We start from the raw sequence: 22,322 nt of genomic DNA, 5'->3' as shown, positions 1-22,322 counted from the left end.
CGTTGTCATGTCATGACAACAGCAGTTACTTTTACTACACTTTCTTAAAATTCAGATTTTAAACTTTAATTTTTATTTTAAGCTACGATGGCAGAAACAACTTGGGAAACCGCCAAATTCAATACCAAAATATTACACTGCACAAGTAGGTCTTCAAAGCCAAGCCCACGCTTAATACACAACTATTACAGGCACAGTGAAAGACGTACAGAGAATGACAACTGGATAATGAGTTCTTTCAGGCTTCGACAAACTAAAGTTGAAATGAAAGGGCTGACGAATCATCCCAGCTGAAATATTAACCTGTCCATCTCTTTCAGATGCTGACTGACATGCAGCACATTTCCAGTATCTTTAGGCATGATTTCAGATCTCCAACATTTATGGTTTTTTGCTTTATAACTTAAGTGGGGGGGGGAATGGGAGTTACCTGTGTGCTTTTGGGCCTCGAGCAGGAGATAATGGTGCACTTACTCTTGCATAAGCCGGATCCTGCATTAGTGTTGATTGCTGCAGGGAACATTAAAAAAAACACAAATGAACCAAAATGAGCGTGAAAGACAAGAGAGAGCCACAGAGAATGGACCCTAGCTTGTACTTACAATCATATAATTATTCCACGCACTTTTCAAATGGAGAAATATTGGAGAGGACATAGAAATGATATAAAGATGGAGCTCCGATTCTTTTTGCTTGAATTGACCAGTTATCCTCTTGTCTGGTTCTGGGATCGAGTCAGTTGTATCAGCTTGATGTTCCTTAGTATTTCTGTGGCAAATATAAGGATTGGCTAGTAAAGGTTCCATCGGTGCCGAGCTATAAGGAGGTGCTCCCGGTACAGCGATGGCGGCTGATTTTTCCTTCGGAGGGACTGGCAATGGGCGGGCATTTGGGGCTGTAGATACAGGACTCTCCTCATTACGTTTATCGGACAGTTTCAGATTCCTCAAGTCCGAGGTAGGGAAAGAGGCTGATTGCTTCAGTCTGGAATGCGGCTCCCCGGAACATGCTGCAGTTTGCCTAAAGGTGACAAATAGGCTAATCAACTTGGATGAATCCACATAGGAAGGTACATAGGGACAGGAGAAGGCCATTAAGCCCCTCAAGCCTGTTCCACCATTCAATTAGATCATGGCTGATCTGTATCTTAATGCCTTGGTTCCATAACCCTTAATATCCTTACCTAACAAAAATCTATCAATCTCAGTTTTGAAATTTTCAATTGACCCCCAGCCACAACAGCCTTTTGGGGGGGGGGGGGAAGAGTTCCAGATTTCCACCACCCTTTGTGTGAAGAAGTGCTTCCTGACATCATCCCTGAATGGCCTAGCTCTAATTTTAAGGTTATGCCCCCTTGTTGTGTTTTTATTGCATTGTAGAGTTAGATGATAAACTAAATTCTTTTTGAACACACTTAAATGTGAAACAGCAAACATCGCTTCACGGCCTTTTGGCTAAGATCAAGTGTAGTCTCTAATATCTAATACATCCCCTATCCAGAGACCAAATATTACATAGATTTTTGGAACATGGAGATGGAATAGGGGCTTGCTCCGTCCACTCCACACATCAACGTGATATTGCAGAGCTTCCAGGAACGGTGCAGCTCCCTTTGGGGAGATATTTTTACTTTGCAGAGCAGGCTCGAGGGGCCGTATGGCCTACTCCTGCTCCTATTTCTTATTTAAACATGCAAGACAAGATTTTCCATACACGGTTTCATGAAGACCATTTAAGTTAGGGAGCACAGTCCATAATGGCAAGTAACCTGAATCCAAATTAAGCCGACAAGTACTTTTCATACTACAGTATCTGAAATGCAAGTCAATGATTCACATTACGGTATCTAAAGAAACCCAAGTACACTTGACCTGGATTACTGTATAGACGCTGGCTACTTTTCGGATTGAAATGGCTCCACTTACGGTGATAAAGTCATGTGAAACCATATATGTGACTGAGCACGGAACCTAATTATACAATTGTACAGGCATCAAATGGCCATCGTGTTATCAATTGCACGTGGATGGAAGAGGCTGGCATCAGCTCAAGAAATAGTCATTGAAACCTGAAATGTGGTACTTATCGGTCACCGTTTTCGTTATACTTTTCATGCTGTTAATTAGATGCTGTGTCTTAATCGTCTTTGGATGGCAAGCCTGAGCAGAATGTTTTTTTGAAAAGACTTGTGAACTTCAGCATTTGTAACCTGCTCATATCCTACAGAAGGTTTCTCACCAATTTTTTTTCCCTTATGTAGAATTTACGGCATGAAAACAGGCCATTCGGCCCGACTGGTCTATGCCGGCGTTTATGCTCCACTCAAGCCTCCTCCCACCCTACTTCATCTAACCCAATCAGCGTATCCCTCTATTCCATTCTCCTTCATGTGCTTATCTAACTTCCCCTTAAATGCATCTATGCTCTTCGCCTCAACTACTCCTTCTAGTAGCGAGTTCCACATTCTTACCACTCTTTGGGTAAAGAAGTTTCTCCTGAATTCCCTATTGGAAGTCTCCACACTTTCTGAAACACGCCTTGATTAAGAAATCTGAGTATGCTACTTTCAAATTAAAATATACACTCCTTATGAGGTTGAATGATCTTTAAGCTTCCTTGTTTGTATTATTCTCTACAAGGAGTTCTTCAATATCAGTGTGTACTATCTACAGGATGCACTGCAGCAACTCGCCAAGGTTTGTTCGAAAGCACCTCCCAAAACCTCGACCTCTATCACCTAGAAGGAGAAAGGCAACAGGTGCTCAGGAACACCACTACCTCCAACTTCCCCTCCAGGTCACACACCATCCCGACTTGGACATATATATAATTCCCTAATTCTGGTTTCTTAAGCATCCCCGATTTCCTTCGCTCCACCACTGGTGGCTGTACTTTCAGCTGGCCAGGCCCTATGCTCTGGAATTCCCTCCTTAAACCTGTCCACCTCTCTACCTCCCTCTCCTCCTTTAAATCGCTCCTTAAAACCTACCTCTTTGACAAAGCTTTTGGTCACCTGTCCTAATATCTATTTATGTGGCTCGGGGTCAAATTTTGTCTGATAACGCTCCTGTGAAGCACACACCTAACAGAATTGGGGGAGTACCTCCTCGAGGGGCAACTAGTGATGGACAATAAGTGCCGGCCTTGCTAGCGACGCCCATATCCCAAGAATGATTTTTTTTTAAATGTCTTATTCCAAACTCGGAGGGCTACTCTGGGTATCATTCAAGGGATTTGCAAGACTAAGACTTCAATCAACCAAGTATAAACTGGGAAAACGCAAATGGTTTAGAGTCTGAAGAGTTGGCAAATGTAATGCAGGATTGCGTCATGAACCAGCGTTGTCAAAGATGTCATGAGAGGCATTGCTCATCCGGACATGGTATTTGTAAACGACCCAGACAAGGTGCAGGAAATGGAAGTTGTAACATCCCTGGGGGATTGTACCACAGAATGATCAAATTTAACATGATCTGGGAATCAGATATTCCAAAGACCAGGAGTAGTGTATAACTTCAAAAGGGCTAAATGCTAAGGAATTATGGAACAACTAAAGCAAACGAATTAGGGTGGATTGCTCAACAGCATTTCAGTAGACGACAGGTGGAACACCTTTAAAGGTATAATGCCGAGCACACAAGATAAATATACTCCTAAAACCAACAAGCTCAGACTGTACAGACGTTACCTTGAACGGTTTAACAAACCATTTGTAAATAAAATAAAGAGGGAAATGTCTTCTATAAATCCTGTCGCAAGAAAGGGGATAAGGTTGACTGGAATGAATATTAGAAAATGCAGAAACACACTAAAAGGATGAAAAAGTATAATGGCTAAACATAAAATCCTCTCAGTACTGTAACAGTAAGAGGGCAGAGAATGTGAGAACTCTGAAAGATGCAAATGGGCCCGAAACAGGGTGAACAGAAAATATTCTGAATTATTACTTCCTCCAGGTATGCACCAGAAGGACACGAGCAACAGGGCCTCCCCCCAAAAAAAAACAGCCTGAGCAAAATTAATGACTTTGATGTAAATGAGATGGCAGTCTTAGAAAGACCAAGAGAGCTCAAAACAAACATGTCCCCATAAATAGATGGTTTTTATCCCAGATTACTGGGAGAGACTAAGGAGAACTCGCATTTATACTGCGCCTTTCACAACCTCAGGACATCCCAAAGCACTTTATAGCCAATGAAGTACATTTTCTGAATTGCAGTCACTGTTGTAATGTAGGAAACGTGGCAGCCAATTTGTGCACAGCAAGCTCCCACAAATAACAATGAGATAATGACCAGATAATCTGTTTTAGTGATGTTGGTTGAGGGATAAATATTGGTCAGGACACTGGGAGAACTCCCCTGATCTTCTTTGAAGCAGTGTCACGGGATCTTTTACATCCACCCGAGAGGGCAAACTGGGCCTCGGTTTAACGTCTCATCTGAAAGACGGCACCTCCAACAGTGCAGCACTCCCTCAGTACTGCACTGGAGAGTGTCGGCCTGGATTGTGTGCTCGAGTCTCCGGAGTGGGGCTGGAACCCACAACCTTCGGACTCAGAGGCGAGAGTGCTACCACTGAGCCTTGGCTGACACATAAAATTGTATCTTCTTCCTGCAATCTTCAGTCTATTAAAATCCCAAGGTTGGGGTCACCTAATCACTGATTTATGTTGTCTTATTCTATTGAATGTTGCTGGTATCCTTGCTCTTTGGGCCATGGACCTATGTCCTAGTTTCTCAATAAAAGAAAGATCTCAGCAACAGAAACCTTAAGGATGGATGATCTGGGAAAAGGAAAAATGGTTCGGTAGGAGTTACTATTGGGGCAACATAAAGGGTACTTTACATCAGATTTGTGTCATGCGATACCTGACTGAGGGAATGTTTGATGCTGGGTTCTAAAACCGGAAAGAATGTTTCCTTCCCCAGCAATGACATCCTGTCCTGGTTCACCTCCCAAAAATCCTCACCTTAAATCATACAATTACACTAAAGATATCAACCAACCGAACGTGACTCCAAATAAAAAAGGTAAAAAAACAGCAAACGCCACAAAATCTGAAACAGTAACAGAAAACGCTGGAAATACACAGTTGGTCAGTCAGCTGCTGTACAGAGAAAAGAACCGGTTAATGCTTTGTGCGTAACTCTCCGACAGAACTGAAAAGTGAAAGACAAGCATTTTAGTAGGGGGTGTGTGTCTGTGTGTGTGTGTGTGTGTGTGTGTGTGTCGGGTCGTGGGGGGGGGTTTAGAAACAACAGATATGCAAATCAAAAGAGAGGAAATGAAGGTTACAAACCAAAAGAGGGGACCTAGTTAAGTACATGAGGGAGAAAGGAATAGAAGGTTATGCTGATAGGGTGAGATGAAGTAGGGTGGGAGGGGGCTCGAGTGGAGCATAAACACTGGCATGAGCCAGTTGGGCCGAATGGCCTGTTTCTGTGCTGTAAATTCTATGTAATGAATTGAATGTCCTGCAAACTGATTAACAGAAAAGCAAGGGACTTGGATGATGATACAGGAACAATGGAGAGACATTAAAAGAACAAGCAAATAACTAAAACGGTGAAAAGGGACAGGGCTGGTCCACACAAAGACCAAGGCAAGAAAACAGAGGGAGAAAAAAAATGCCTGAAGTAAAAAGATTTTCATTTCGGGTCTCCTGCACCTTCTTTTCCTCCCCACCCCCATTCTTGCCTTGGTCCCCGTGTGGGCCCTCTCCTCAGCTATTGTGAAAGTAAAGAATAGACAATATTCAGAGTAGAACCGGAGAACCAAGTTAAAGCTGCAGAAGCACTGAGCCAGCGATGCCCTTTTATTGGTGTGTAGATCATGGTTATGAAATGGCTGTTCTACAAATAGCCTAGCGTGAAACTATCTGCTCTATTACTTACATAGACATCAGCAACACATTTTATCATCTTGTACTATGGCAGCTCTTGTCATTTTGTACACAATATTACATAAGCCACCCATCAAGTTTTTAAAATTAATATCATGACATGAAAGGCAGCATTTTAAACTGCACATTGCATAGCTTCTACAAAGCGACAGCTTCACCATACAGAGATATTTGGAACTCGCAATCATTTGTGCTTAGTGAAAGACCTGTGTGCACATGTTATCACACTAAGGATTCTTTTCCTTTTAAGATCAATGGGGCTTCCTGAGGGGATAAGCCTGGTACAGCAGAGAACGGTTTCCATAGCGATGAAGAGAAAGAACAACACAAGCCTTGACATGTGGAGATTTACATTCCTGGTTGAGAACACCACACGAATGTAATTCATCGCTCTCAAGACAGGAAGTGCCAAAGAGTAAGTGCCATAATATCCCTGCTATAGTAACGGTGCTCGTCACACAGAGCTGTCCGTTAGAGATAAGAGTTTTCACCACAATACCTTTATAGGATCACCAGCAATCGGCAGAAACTAATTCAACGATGAGTTTCATTTTAAAGCGAAATTTGAACTTTCATTACACATTAGTAATCGGCATTGATTTAAAACTGGTTTTAAGTGCAAAACAAAGATTCTCCAATGCAATATGCTATGACAACGCCACTCTCATCTTAAAAATGCACAAAAGTTCTGGCTTGAAAAGAAATGGTAAATAGGCTTCTACTTAGTTCCAACATTTTTAGTAATGTTTTTTTAGCAACCTTTTTATTCCTGAAAAACACAAAATTATTTGTCCCGGATTACGACGTTTAGATACCTCAGGTTTCAGTCAAGGTTCGCAGCACCATAATATTTGTAAATGTTCTTCAAATTGAAGTAACATCAGGCAAGGGAAAAAGAGGCAGATGGTTGGACTGAGAACCTCCGCAGGGAAGACGATCACCTGTAAACCCATGTGATTTTCAGTGAGTGTGTGCTCTGTTGAACAGTGAGCAGCTGAACGGCTGCGTACAGAAAAGCAATTACAAAAAGGATATAGAGACACTGGAGAAGGTGCAAAAAGGTAGCAGAACTGAGAGGTTATAACCATCAGGAAAGATTGAACAGGCTGGGGCTCTTTTCTCCAGAAAAGAGAAGGCTGATAGAGGTCCTTAGGATTACGACAGGGTTTGATAGGGTAGACGTAGAGAAGATGTTTCCACTTGTGGGGGAGACCAAGGGGGTTTTGTTTGATTAGGCCGGAAACCCGGCACGGGTAACGCGATCCGCGACTAACCCGCGCCCGGAGCTTCCTGCGCAGGCAGGACGAGACGTTCGTCCGGCCTCGGTACTTACCTGACAGCAGCGTTAAAAACCAGGCCTGACACGAGGATTCAAGGAAATGTGCACTTTCCACCAGCAGGGGGAGCCTCAATCTCTTAAAGGCAGGCTGTCCCTTAAAATCTCTTAAAGGTTGCCGGTACCTGTTATTTGCTGAAAATAACAGTCTGCTGTCTGCACGGAGTCCGAACAGAGATCAGACATCGCACAAGTAAAGCACAAATGCAGGTCTCGTCCCTATGTTTACAAACAGTTGAGTTATGTTAAAACATTGAATAAAGGTTGCGTGCTACTAAATCCTCCAATCTGCAGGCCAGACCTCACCAATCTGCCGATCTGAGTTTGTACCAGGCCTACGAGAGTGCATGCGCCAAGGTTCTCTGCTGATGCACTAGAGGCCTTGGTGCAAGAGGTGGACAGAAGTAGGGACGTCCTATATCCGCAGAGGTAGGGGAGCAGGCAAGAGGCCCTCCAGGCATATGCTCAAAAGGCAGTTGGAGGCAGTAGGAGACGAAGTCAGTGCCAGGCGCACAGCACCACGAACATGGATGCAGTGCAGGAAGAAGTTCAATGCTTTGACACGAGTGGTCAAAGTGAGTGAGGTCAACTCTCAGTGTGCAACGCTGATTTAAAGTGATAAGTCCAAAATGGTGTCTAACACTCCACTCAACGCACAGTCTTAACCGCGACCGTCTGAACATGTCTTAGAGTGCCTGGAGGACCCTCACCAGCATTATTTAAAGGGACCATGCAGAATTTACAGGTTAGTTGCTGGATTATTGTTTCTGGCTGCTGATGCATTTGTACTTGTTTTTGGAGGTGTCCTATACTTGAATACTAGGACGAGGGGACATGGTCTAACATTTAGAGCCCGGACGTGCAGGAGTGAATTTAGGAAATGCTTCTACACGCAAAGGGTGGGAGAAGTTGGAACACTCTCCTGCAAATGGCAGTTGATGCTAGCTCAATTGTGAATTCTAAATCTGTGATTGATTCTAAATCATGATCTCATTGAATGGCGGAACAGGCGTGAGGTCAACTCTCAATTGGCATCTCCTACCAACTGCACCACTAGCCTCATCCACTGCTCCATGCACTACACCCCCCTTCACCCACATACCAACAAACTCTTTCCACCCATACTCAACACTTCCAATCAGATGCTTCCTCTCACCCTTACACGTAACCACTGTTGCAAGCCGCCCACCCACAACTCACAGGCCACACACACTGGCAGCTATTCAACCTTGACAGGCACATCACCCAGACACACATTCTCACCCAGTCCCGCATTCTTGCAGGAGAAGGTGGCAACGCTAGAAACGTGATGTGCGCCGCCAAGACGCCATCTTGGCACTTCGGAAGTCCGCATAGCGCCGAAACAACAGGCACTGGACGGCCCAACTTCTAGCCCCAAAACTAGGTGCCATAAATATAAGATGGTCACTAATAAATCCAATAGGGAATTCAAGATAAACTTCTTTACCCAGAGAGTGGTTAGAACATGAAACGTGCTACCACAAGGCAAATAGCATACATGCATTTAGGGGCAAGCTAGATAAACCGGAGGGAGAGAGGAATAGAAGGTTATGCTGATATAGATATGCCGACTCTATCACTCTCCCTGGCGACTGTCTGAGGCTGAACCAGGCCGTTTGCAACCTGGGTGTCCTATTTGACCCTGAGATGAGCTTCTAACCACATATCCGCTCCATCACTAAGACCCGGCTACTTCCACCTCCGTAATATCGCCCGTCTTTGGCCCTGCCTCAGCTCATCTGCTGCTGAAATCCTCACCCATGCCTTTGCTACCTCCAGGCTGGACTATTCCAATGCTCTCCTGGCCGACCTCCCATCTTCCTCCCTCGACATTCTTGAGCTCATCCAAAATTTTGCTGCCCGTATCCTAACTCGCACCATGTCCCGTTCTCCCATCACCCCTGTGCTCGCTGACCTACATTGGCTCCCGGTCCGGGAACACCTCGATTTTAAAATTCTCATCCTTGTTTTCAAATCCCTCCATGGCCTCGCCCCTCCCTATCACTGTAACCTCCTCCAACCCTTCAACCCACCGAGATCTCTGCGCTCCTCCAATTCGTTCCTCCATTGGCGGTCGTGCCTTCTGCCGCCAAGGCCCTAAGCTCTGGAATTCCCTCCTTAAACCTCTCTCTCCTCCTTTAAGACGCTCCTTAAAACCTACCTCATTGACCAAGCTTTTGGTCACCCATCCGAATACCTACTTATGTGGCTTGGTGTCAAATTTTGTTTGATAACGGTCCTGTGAAGAGCCTTGGGACGTTTTACTACGTTAAAGGCGCTATAAAAATGCAAGTTGTTGTTGTTGATAGAGTTAGATGAAGAGGGGTGGGAGGAGGCTCGTGTGGAGCATAAACACAGACATGGACCAGTTGGGCCGAATGGCCTATTTCAGTGCTGTACATTCTACGTAACTCTATGTAATATGTAAGACGTTCCACCTTGAGCAGCCCAGGAGTTATCACAATCAATGTTGTAGCAAAGTGTGCAAAGAGAAGACTGCTTCTGTCCGGCTATCTACGTTTAGTTTTACTTGAGAAAGAAGAGTTGCTGAAGCAATAAATAAGTTCTGAGCCGCAACCCATGCCGTCCTTGTTGTCGATCCCACGATAAACAGTTTCGAAGAGTTCAACATATCGATACTGAGGTCTCGCCCCCCAGCCTCCCTGGGGCAGGAAGAGGAAAATCCAGGCCTTTCTGTGGTTGTTGTGGGTGATCCTACAATGACCCAACACTCAAATATAAAGCAGACGTACACCCACTTACATACACACCTTGTTACTACAGGACAAATTAAAGAGGAGATTGTTTTTTAAGAAGTTTTGAGACCAAACATTAAAGTGTTAGGGACTGGTTGATAGTTAGAAAGCAGCATGGCTCAGTCAACAGATCTGACAAGACTTGGCTTGACTTCATTTCAATGTGGTTTGCCATCTCCCTCTGCTCTTCTGCCAACTTTCCTCCCATTAATTTGAGAATTTGGCACCAACAAACTTAATTATAGATTTGATCTTTCTGCTATGTGCAACTTTTTGGTGATTTTTTATATTCATCAAAAGAAAGGGATGGGGGTAGCACTGCGGAATGGAACAATGTCCCATTTCAGGCACCCAGTACGCCCAGATCATATGCAGCACAACCTACTGCAGAGTAAAGCTACCTCGATTTTGATAGAGTAAATAGGGAGAAACTCTTTCCAGTGGCAGAAGGGTTGGTAACCAGAGGACACAGATTTAAAGTGATCGCCAAACGAGCCAGAGAGGACATGAGGAAACATTTTTTTTACGCAGCGAGTTGTAATGATCTGGAATGCACTGCCTGAAAGGGTGGTGGAAGCAGATTCAATAGTAACTTTCAAAAGGGAATTGGATAAATACTTGAAGGGAAAAAATTGCAGGGCTATGGGGAAAGAGCAGGGGAGTGCGACTAATTGGATAGTTCTTTCAAAGAGCCGGCACAGATACGATGGGCCAAATGGCCTCCTCCTGTGCTAAACCATTCTATGATACTATGATGCTGCCCCAACAATTGGCCCAATCTCAGAAGGGCACCTCCTATTCCCTCACTGAAACATTTTCCATTTTAGCCTTCCTTCTTGTCTCTCTGAATGAGATTGATGATACCAGTTTTGGCTCCCAATCCATTAGGAATTCATTTTACAGAAGGCCCTTACAGCCAGCAGAGGGAACTTTCATCCCTTCAACGAGGGCTGGACTCAAACTTAGCTCTGAGGTGAAAGAGTAATGTGGGTTTAAGATAAATAACTAGATGCCACTTGCTTTATCTGGTATCAAGGTAGATTTCTTGTTACTTTTGGAAGGGTATGTCATAAGAACATAAGAAATAGGAGCAGGAGTAGGCCAATCGGCCCCTCGAGCCTGCTCCGCCATTCAATAAGATCATGGCTGATCTGATCCTAATCTCAAATCTAAATTCATGTCCAATTTCCTGCCCGCTCCCGGTAACCCCTAATTCCCTTTACTTCTAGGAAACTGTCTATTTCTGTTTTAAATTTATTTAATGATGTAGCTTCCACAGCTTCCTGGGGCAGCAAATTCCACAGACCTACTACCCTCTGAGTGTCATGGGTCTCTCATCCCTTTTGCTATGAATTGTACAGACATTCCCAGGGCCACTCCAGGGCCTTGCTGTATCAGCACAACTCCTCTACAGAACTTTTATAATGACAAATCTAGACTTCAGGAACGTTTATACAAGAATACTATACTAAAACAAAAGACATCCTGAGGGAACAGATCTCTATGCTTCTAATAGCAATCTATACATTTAATGAGTTTTTAAATCTACATTCTAAATGATTAGGTCAGGTAATATTTCCCACCTGAGAGAGAATTCATTCAGAGGTCTGTATTGCTTTGTGTTCGGTGTAGCTGTTGTATTGATGGTTTCCTGGTTGTTGCTACCAACTATAACTAAAAATAAAAATATTTTTTTTTGTTTCTTAGAAAAAGCAGTCATAAAAATATTCAATAAATAACTCAAACAGTACATACATTTCGAAACTTCCCATCCTATGGAAGCAGGTTTAGATTCTGCTTTGCAGGACCCCTGTACATGAACGATTGTCGATTTTTGTTTTTGGATGGGGAGGGAGGGACTTATGCTCCTATGACAACATGGACTCTGGTTTCTCCATTTCTCCTCTTGCAGACCCAACCTGGGCTGCACACCTCCTGCAACCTAGAAGGCAATGCAGGTGACCTACTCTCAGGGCGGCTGTCCACATCCAGCCTCTGTACAGCACCTCCCAGTGCAGCAAGGCCAAAAACTGGCTCCATCGAAAAATGTCACCCCATCCCCCAGGAAAGACCTTTTCTTTAGCTTATTGTTCGCTTTCAATTCTGGGACCTGGGAACTAATCCAACTCGAACTGGTTGGATAGAAATCTCCTCTCATTTCTCAATAGTGCCTAGTGAGTACAGGTCCAGAGCAGCAAAAAAAACGCCCCCTTTTGGCATCAATCCAAATTATCCCAAATTCGTCAATTATTCATGTTACTTTTTCAGTGTTGTACAAGCATATATCTAGGAACTAATTTAAATAAAAGGCAAGCTGAGAAACTTAATAGACACACTCGCTGTCACTTTTTAAAATAAATGAATTGATGAACACTGATATTCACCACATGACCGGTCAGCAAACTTACCAACACAAAATTTCATCTTGCAATCTGAAAATTTAGGAGAACATTGAACCTTTGAAGTGTCAGCAGTGGCTCAGTTGGGAGCGCTCTCACCTCGGAGTCTGAAGATTGTGGGTTCAAGTCCCACTCCAGAGACTTGAGCACAAAATCTAGGCTGACACTTTAGTGCAGTACTGAGGGAGTGCTACACTGTCGGAGGTGCCGTCTATCTGATGAGGTGTTGAACCGAGGCCCAATCTGCCCTCTCAGGTGGACATAAAAGATCCCATGAAACTATTGTGAAGAATAGCAGGGGAGTTCTCCCTGGCGTCCTGGCCAATATTTATCCCTCAACCAACATCACTTAAAAAAAAAACCCAGATTATCCGATAGCTGTTTGTGGGAGCTTACTGTGCACAAATTGGCTGCCGCGTTTCCTACATTACAACAGTGACCACACTTCAAAAGCACTTCATTGGCTGTAAAGTGCTTTGGGATATCCGGAGGTTGTAAAAGACGCTATATAAATGCAAGTCCTTCTTTCTTTCATTTGATTCTTGTATCTCCATGAAGTATCTCTGCTGATTCTTCTAGGTCCATCTCATTAAAATTACTTTTTAAAAATATCAAAGTAAAGCCCCAAACTATTGTAAGAGGGAAAAAAAGACAGAGAAGTGATGTTAAGAAGCAGAATGGCCGAGTGGCTTCCAGCTTGGAGCATGAAACTCTTTTTCGATTCATTTAATTTTGGATGCCATGAAAAGGGATCAAAGGAAAAAGTAAAGATTGGGGAGAAAGAGTCAGACTTAAGTTTATATAGCAAGTGTCAAAGCATGTCAGGTAATTACACTGAATGCGATCATGCTTATAATGGGTGAACGCAGCAGCTATTTTGCACCCAGCACAGTCTCACAAACAACAATGAGATGACTGACCAATTGATCTGTGGATGGCATGGTTGGTTGAGGGAAGAATGTTGGCCAGGATGCTGGGAGAGCTCTGTGCTTTTCTTCAAATTAAGAACATAAGAACATAAGAAATAGGAGCAGGAGTAGGCCAATCGGCCCCTCGAGCCTGCTCCGCCATTCGATAAGATCATGCCTGATCTGATCCTAACCTCAAATCTAAATTCATGTCCAATTTCCTGCCCGCTCCCCGTAACCCCTAATTCCCTTTACTTCTAGGAAACTGTCTATTTCTGTTTTAAATTTATTTAATGATGTAGCTTCCACAGCTTCCTGGGGCAGCAAATTCTACAGACCTACTACCCTCTGAGTGAAGAAGTTTCTCCTCATCTCAGTTTTGAAAGAGCAGCCCCTTATTCTAAGATTATGCCCCCTCGTTCTAGTTTCACCCATCCTTGGGAACATCCTTACCGCATCCACCCGATCAAGCCCCTTCACAGTCATGTATGTTTCAATAAGATCGCCTCTCATTCTTCTGAACTCCAATGAGTAGAGTCCCAATCTACTCAACCTCTCCTCATATGTCCACCCCCTCATCCCCGGGATTAACCGAGTGAACCTTCTTTGTACTGCCTCAAGAGCAAGTATGTCTTTTCTTAAGTATGGACTTAATACCCACTGGAACAGGCAAATGAGGCCTCAGTTTAGTGTCCCATTGGAAGGATGGAACCTCCGATAATGCAACAGTCCTTTGGTACTTCAATGAATTGTCAGCTTACATTAAGCGTTAGTTACAAAAATAATGTATTTTTGTCTAATATTGTTCAAAACTCAGTCATTGGCTGCTAAACTCCCTTTGCACAGCTAAAGCCAATCCTAATGCAATGATGCAAAGTTTCTTATAGTCTCCCCGGTAACAAGCTCGAGAGGGAATCAAACGCACAATTTCAAATATATATAGACTTTGTGATTGGCTCAATTTGCACTTGACTGACAGCTTTGGCTTAATTTTGAGCGGTCCGACATTCAAATCCACAATGTCCCAGTAACTCTCTTCCAGGATAGGAGAGAGATAACTTTGTTGAAATTAAAAGGAAGTTGGAAGTTTCCTTTGAAAAGTTAATTGGAGAATCTCATGTGAAGAGGCAGTTTTAAAACTTCAAAAGAGAGGTTAAGATAAAGAAGAAATACTATGTTACGCAATTCATTAATAAAAATGGTTAATTAGTTCTCAGGATTTGTGATCATTTCATTATTTTGCCTAAGGAGTTAGATTTTTTTTTAAAGTCTTCCTATAAATATGTAACTATTATAACACTGCTAAAATTATTTGTTTTTTCAATTGTTCAATAATTTATTTGAAGTGAGGATCTTTGAAGTGAAGGAGGCAAAAGCCAGCTCAAAAGCAATTACCAGTGTTTGCTGTTCAATTGCCCCAGGTAGAGCTTATCTAGATCGCAAGGATAGACATTCTTGAAGGTTTGGGGGGTTGGATTGACCCATGAAAGAGTACTATGAGAGCCAAAATAATCTAGGATAAGAAGGCTAGAAAGAGACAAAATCTTGAACCCAAATATTGTATCATCAAATTGAAAAGTGAAATCTAAGAGACAGAAAACAAAGTGCAGTAAGGAAAGCCCAAACTCTCTGTTTGCTATGGGCCTTTCATCAATTGTGTGCCTCCACGAGTACCCACAACAATTTACATAGAATGTACAGCACAGAAACAGGCCATTTGGCCCAACAGGTCCATACTAGTGTTTCACACAAGCCTCCTCCCACCCTTCTTCATCTAACTCCATCAACATATCCTTCTATTCCTCTCTCCCTCGTGTTTATCTAGCTTCCCCTTGAATGCATCTATGCCAGTTGCCTCAACTACTCCTTGTGGTAGTGAGTTCCACATTCTAACCACTCTCTGGGTAAAGAAATTTCTCCTAAATTCCCTATTGGATTTATTAGTGACTATCTTATAATTATAGCCCCTAGTTCTGGTCTCCCCCGCAAGTGGAAATGTCTACCCTATCAAACCCTTTCATAATCTTAAAGACCTCTATCAGGTCACCTCTCAGTCTTCTCTTTTCTAGAGAAAAGAGCCCCAGCCTATTCAATCTTTCCTTTAACGTAATGTCTCAAGGCGCTTCACAGAATCAAACAAAATTTAACACCGAGCCACATAAGGAGATATTGGGACAGGGCTTGGTCAGGGAGATAGGTTTTAAGGAGTTTCTTAAAAGGAGGAAATGTGGAGAGGTTTAGGGAGGGAATTCCAGAGCTCAGGGCCGTGATGGCTGAAGGCATGGCTGCCAATGGTGGAGTGATGAAAATCGGGGATGCGCAAGAGGCCAGATTTGGAGGAGCGCAGAAATCTCGGAGAGCTGTAAGGCTGGAGGAGGTTACAGAGACGGCATTCTAACGAAGGCCTGCAGGAAGATAGCATGCAAATTCAGATGGGCCAGCAGCATGTACTTCCATTATACTTCATATAAGTTGCCCCCCCACCCCCAACAACCGGACAGCGAACGTATAGGAAAATCTGCCCTCTCCAATCTTCAACCATCAGAATTGACTATTTTCAAACGTGCTTCGACCGCGATGAATCAAATTCTTACGGCGGGCACTCGTGAAGCATTTTTATCTGAAGCACTCAGTAAAGAGAATGTGGAAATTTGCCTTGCATTTTGCACAGAACTGTAAAGTCTTGTTAAAACATTCTTGCTTTACTATCTACTCTTGCACTGGGCTGCAATAAACCATCTTCTTTTAAAACCGCTGACAAAGAGAAAGCAGGTAATAAAATGTGACATTTTATTGGTTTAACGGTGGCGAGAGATTACTAAAGTCAGACACGTTCTTTTTTATATTTTCACATTATATTTTGCAGTTGTGTCCAAATGTATGAAGTCAGAATTTACTGATTTTAAATATGTTGGGGATCCAACACAAGAATTTTAATTGTGCAAAACAGTGTTTTATTCATAAGCGCAGAATTGTGAAATTACAAAAAGGTCACTGCAGTTCAAATAGGTAACGTTTATCAAATCCTAGCATTTAGATTTGCGCCAAGTGGAATTATCATAGTCTGCCATTCATAAAATCCAGTTCTGGAACTCTTTAAGCACAAAGGATATGACAGCAAATTTGCCTTTTAACTGCTTGCATCATAAGTAAAGAACTGCTATAATTCAGTTCCCTGGGGTAGACAGAGCATTTGGGTTCAAAGTTTATACAGAAAACAGGGAATTTCTTCAATTACTAGATCTATGTAGACAGAACAATGTCCTTATATAATAAGAACATAAGAAATAGGAGCAGGAGTAGGCCATTCGGCCCCTCGAGCCTGCTCTGCCATTCAATAAGATCATGGCTGATCTGATCCTAACCTCAAATCTAAATTCATGTCCAATTTCCTGCCCGCTCCCCGTAACCCCTAATTCCCTTTACTTCCAGGAAACTGTCTATTTCTGTTTTAAATTTATTTAATGATGTAGCTAATGGTATTGTCCAGGTTACAAAAAAACTATTATTTATAATGATGCTTGTGGTGTACAGGAGGTTGAGCATGTGCTATACGTTACATTATATATTATACATGTGAAGGCTCTGTGGTCTGTGCTACATTTTAAAAATGAAATTGGAGACGGCTTCAGGAGAAAGAGCAAGCGAGAGAGAAAGGGAACGAGAGCGGGTGAGCGGGAACGAGAGTAAAGAGCAAGCGTGGGATCGAGCGCCCTAGAGAGAACGCAAGAAAGAATCCGAGAGTGCGCAGGAGAAAAAGAGCGTGTGCGAGAAAGCGAAGGCGCGAGTGTACACGCAAGAGAAAATGAGCACGCGTGCAAAAGGGAGCAAGAGAAAAAACAAGTAATGTGAGCGCGCAGGCACAAGGAAGTGAGAGAGAACTTGCACGCAAGATAGAGCAAGGGAGCGAGCAAGAAAGTGCAAGTGAGAGAGAGAAAAAAGTGAGCACGTGGATGAGCAAGTAAGAAGGCAAAAGCCCTAAAGGGAAAGCAGGGGGGAGAGAGGGAGAGAGAGAGAGAGAGAGAGAGATCACACACACGCTGGTACGCACGCAAGTGAGAGCACACGTGAACGAAAGAGAGAGCATGTGAGAGTTTGCAAGCAAGAGAGCACAGGAGAGAAAAAAAAAACAGCAAGAGCAAGCAAGAGAGAGCGTGGGAGAGTGAGCACGAGAAAGAGTGACAAACAGTGACAGATGCGATTTATTGTGGAGAAGTCTGAGGTAATATGTTGTGGGAGGAAAGACAAGGAATGGGAATATATACAGAAAGACACTGAAGAGTGTGGGTGAACAAAGATCCAGGGATTCAAATAGATCATTTCTGACATTCCAAGTGCAGGTAGATAAAGCCATAAAAAAAGGCCAACAGCGTCTTAGGTTTAATAAATAGAAGCACAGAGTACAAGAGTAAAGAAGATACTTTTATACAAAACACTAGTTAGAACACAGTTAGATTACTGTGTGCAGTTTTGGGTGCCGCATTAAAGAATGGACATTAAGACCATTGAGAGCATACAGTGTAGATTCACTAGGATTGCTCCAGGGACGGCAAACTATAGTTATGAGGAGCAATTTAATTTTTGTTTTGGGCACTATTGGTGTCACATTCAGTTCGACTGGCACTATACTGGGCAGAGTCTAGTGTTAGCTGTGGCCCAGAGGGTAACACTCTCACTCTCACCTCTGAGTCAGAAGGTTGTGGGTTCAAGCCCCACTCCAAGAGACGTGAGTACATAATCCAGGCTGACACTTCAGTGCAGTACCGAGGGAGTGCTGTACTGTTGGAGGTGCCGTCTTTCAGATGAGACATTAAACCGAGGGCCCATCTCCCCGCTCAGGTGGACATAAAAGATCCCATGGCAATTTTCGAAGAAGAGGAGGGGAGTTTGCCACGGGTGTCCCAACCAAATATTTATCTCTCATCCAACATCACTAAAACAGATTATCTGATTGCTGTTTGTGGGACCTTGCTGTGCACAAATTAGGTGCCATATTTCCCTATATTTGCAACAGTGATGACACTTCAAAAAGTACTTACTTTGCTGTTAAGCATTTTGGGATACCCAGAGGGTGTGAAAATTGGTATATAAATGCAAGATCTTTCTCTAGAGGGGGCCAGCAAGAGCAGGAAACTGCTGCGTGTGAGCTCTCGCAGCACTCAGGGGATTCCATCATGCCCCATCGCCATCCAAAACCATATCGAGCACAGCTACTTGGAAATGACAGGGGAAGAGCGCCTCAGGAGGTTGATGTTCAGCAGGGAGACTGTGACACAGGTGCCTGAATAACTATAGTGACATCCTGAGAAAATGATAAGACGTTATACAAATGCAGGGTTTTTTCTTCTTTGTAAGAAGGTAGGAATTGCTGAACGATAAAAGACCAAGGTCCATCAAGTTCACCTTCCAGCATCCTGACGGTCGCATGGTACAACGATAATGGAGTTGTTGACTTATTATAGCAATCAATCTCTATCAGTTAGTCTACAACAGACCCAGACATGACACATGAGAGCTAAGGCTGCTATAACACTCTGTGTATCATGATCCTTATGGAAGTACCCTCAATCAACTCAAGTACTACCACTCAGGCCAGTAGTTGAAGTGTCAATATGCAAGTATAATGTGCTTGCAGTCAGGTTTGTACCAGACATATCCTGGGAACGGCAGCTTCCTTTGAAACCTGGGGTATCACTGTTCATGTACGAGCATGTCAACGGTGGTCTTCTCAGGGCTCGTGCTTCAGTGGGACTCTTTAGTGCCCAATAACATGTGGGAAGAGTAACCTGAGTGGTGCAACTGAGGATTTTGCTCGTGTAGCCAGAGCAGTATTTAATCTGTGAAGCAGAAGTTTTGCAGTTTAACATCAGCTACAATTTTCCCCCTCCCTTTTCTTTTGGTCTTTTGTAAATGGCACAAAGTGACTTCAATAAATATTTGTAAGAGTGTCAATGTTGCTATTTTCTGGTGACATTTGGGAGTTTTTGATGACAAGTCTGTAAGCTACAGATTTATTCCTTTGATGCACGTGCTTCTCCACCTGTGCTTATGAAGATGAATGTCCTGCCGGGTGATCTAGGACCAAAGGAAAAATAATACTGTGACCTAGGACCTGAAGGTACACATTCCCAGAGAATAGCGGAGCTGTGGAGCAGGCTGCCAGCTCATGGGGTGAACTTTGATTCACTGAATTCCTTCGAGCGAGAGCTGGACCTGTTTCTGGCTGGGGCGGAGATCACCTCTTGCAAAAGGCGGGTACTGCACAGAATTATCAGGGCCAGTGTGATCTCCTGGACTAGTTTCGATCGCCAAAGTGGTCGGAGCGGAATTTTCCAGGTTTCTCCCCCCAAAATTGGCCTGGATTTTTAATCTGTTTTTTTGCCTCTCCCAGGAGATGGGTGGGGGTGGGGAGTGTATATATTGTGATACACAAGGTATCACAATTGTGTGAGGCAGGCTGGATGGACCAGAGGGTCTTTTGCTATCTGTCATTGTTCGTTATGTCCGTATCACACAATGTAGTTTTGTGATATTGCAAATATATTTTAGTAGGGGGAGTTTACTGAAGTGTACAGTACATTTGATAACAGGGAGTTTCTAATCTAACTAATGCCACTTAAAAATAAAGCACAAAAATATGAAAAATATTTTGCATGCTCAGTTATTTGCAACAAATAAAAACTTAAGTAAGCATATACTGTACACTTACATTTTCCCGTATTCTGCTACGCAAAAGTGCGATTGTACCAATCTCATAACCACTGCCCTGCAATTATGGTATTGGGCCAGCAACCCAGAGGTCATGAATTCATAATCCCACCGCTGAGATTAATAAATCTAATAAATTGTGTGCTGGCACCAGAAAATGACCAAGAAAGCTGCAGTCTTGTAATAAAAATCCAACTGGTACACTAATGTAGGGAACCTGTCAGGCCTATAGGAGACTACAGTCCCAGAGTATGTGGCTGATTCCTAATGCCCTCAGGGCAACGAGGGATGGATAATAAAAATTTATACGGCACCTTTCACGACCTCAGGACATTCCAAGGCGCTTTACAGCCAATGAAGTACTTTTCAAGTGTAGTTATTATTGTAATGTAGGATTAAGTGCTGCCTGATCATTGTCCCCACATCCCAAGAACAAATTAAAAAAAATTATACACTAGTGTTTAGATCTGACAATTTATTTGTATCTTTGTAACAATAACTTTTGCATCTGTCATCAGACTGAGAGGCAGGTATGTCCATTTTCTTTCTCTTTGGTTCTATTCTACTTTCATCATTCACCAATCACACAAGGCCTTTCTCTCCAGTTTCACCTTTCTCCCCCAATCGCATTCCAGCAAAAATCCCCAAATCTGCACAGTCTCATCGCATCAAAAACATATTCCACCCAATCACAATCCAGCAAAAAGGCATTCTCTGAGATACAGCGATCCCTCTATATACATTCCTTGAAATAAAACAAACCACATGACAAATACATATACAAAAACAAAATCACAAAATCAATCGCACTCACCCAAAACTTTGGCTCAAATTTCCCCCTCCACCTGCTCTTCCCAAACACGGTGATTCCAGGCCCTGAACATCCTGGACACTGGGTACACACTTGGTACACATTCCCCCACCCCCTCAATACTTCACAGTCCTCACCCGGTGAGCTGACCGCCCGTGTATAGAGGGCTGATGTAATTAAACAAAATAGTCAGCTGCCTCTAAAGTAAAACAGTTCGTTTCTCAGGAGTCACCATGGAGCCAGAGCTCCAGCCATTGTGCATAGGGAACACAGGCCAATCCACTCCCCACCCTCACATAACTAGAATAAAAAAAAGAGGAGGGAGGATGAAGTGTTGCTAAGACATGGGAGAGAGAGAGAGAGAAACTGGAGGGGAAATAGTGAAATGTAGTCACAGATGAAAAGGAAACAGATGTGAAGGAGGGTTTATATACCCCTCTCTCTTTCTCTTTCACTCTCTCTCTCTCGAGTGAGAGGGAGTGAGAGAGTGAGAGTGAAAGAGAGAGTGAGAGTGAAAGAGAGAGTGAGAGTGAAAGAGAGAGTGAGAGGGACACACACATGCACAGAGGAGAGAAAGAGAGACATGCACAGGCAGAGAAAGAGGGAGGCAGGCACACAGACAGAAAGAGAAAGAGGCAGACAGACAGACACAGACACAAAGACAGACATGGAAGTACGAAAATTAAAAGAACACTTAAAAATAATGTATGTTGTACAACCAAATACTCACTGCAGCAAGTACTACCTGGCCCTGCTGGATGTAATTCTGCAGCATTTTAATGCCGAAGCTATTCCCATTGTACCAGACCCATTAAGTTTAATTGCTCATCAATCAGGGCAATTCCCCCTTCTATTCCTTTGACTATTGCACATACCTTCCTCTTGGCTAGGGGCACCAAATTTCCTTCTGCCACTGATAAGAGAAGGTAAATATTTATTGCCGCTGATTTGGATTTTGTGATGTTTCTTCTCTGTCCGTGAAATATAAATGATACGGATGTGTTGTGCAGACTCACGATCTTGGCCACTCAGAAAGTCGGGGTAATCGTCTACCTGAAAGTAAACAACGGTTATATTCGAGTGAGAAAATCTTTTGTGTTGATCTACTTTATTATACAGTGGTGGTAATGGTATTTTTATTCTTTAGTAAAGCCATAATGCACATTCAACAATTAAAAACAAGAACTGGCCCATCTCAGGCAGTTCCACTACCTTTATTTTTTAATCTTCATTCAGATGAAGATTGTCAGCAATGGGAATAGAACAATTTCCCCATTTCAGGCAAACAATGTCAGCAATGAATACTTCAAAAAAAAGCAAGAACTTCAAAGGCTGGAAATCTGAAACAAGAACAGAAAATGCTGGAAACACTCAACATCTGTGGAGGGAATGGACAAGTTAATGTTTCAGACGTATAACCTTTTGGACCCCCCCACCCCCAGCCATGGCTCAGTGGGACTCACTCTCGCCTCTGAGTC

The 22,322-nt window shown here is 43.2% G+C and overlaps 1 protein-coding gene and 1 pseudogene across 1 annotated transcript in view; one reads left to right on the top strand and one right to left on the bottom strand.

Annotated features, from left to right (window-relative positions):
- Positions 1-22,322, bottom strand: part of c18h12orf56 (chromosome 18 C12orf56 homolog) — a 58,726-nt gene that overhangs the window by 21,165 nt on the left and 15,239 nt on the right. The window contains exons 2-5 of the mRNA XM_068000035.1: positions 21,720-21,897; positions 11,602-11,692; positions 603-1,020; positions 431-510 (exon numbers count right to left, since the gene is read on the bottom strand). Coding sequence (XP_067856136.1) covers positions 431-510; positions 603-1,020; positions 11,602-11,692; positions 21,720-21,897 — 767 coding nt within the window. The remainder of the gene's footprint in view (positions 1-430; positions 511-602; positions 1,021-11,601; positions 11,693-21,719; positions 21,898-22,322) is intronic.
- LOC137335034 (U2 spliceosomal RNA) lies at positions 1,435-1,611 on the top strand (annotated as a pseudogene).

The sequence above is a fragment of the Heptranchias perlo genome, chromosome 18, assembly GCF_035084215.1.
Source record: "Heptranchias perlo isolate sHepPer1 chromosome 18, sHepPer1.hap1, whole genome shotgun sequence".
NCBI classification, from domain to species: domain Eukaryota; kingdom Metazoa; phylum Chordata; class Chondrichthyes; order Hexanchiformes; family Hexanchidae; genus Heptranchias; species Heptranchias perlo.
The sequence above is the reverse complement of the archived record's forward strand: the minus strand, read 5'-3'. Positions and strand labels throughout refer to the sequence as shown.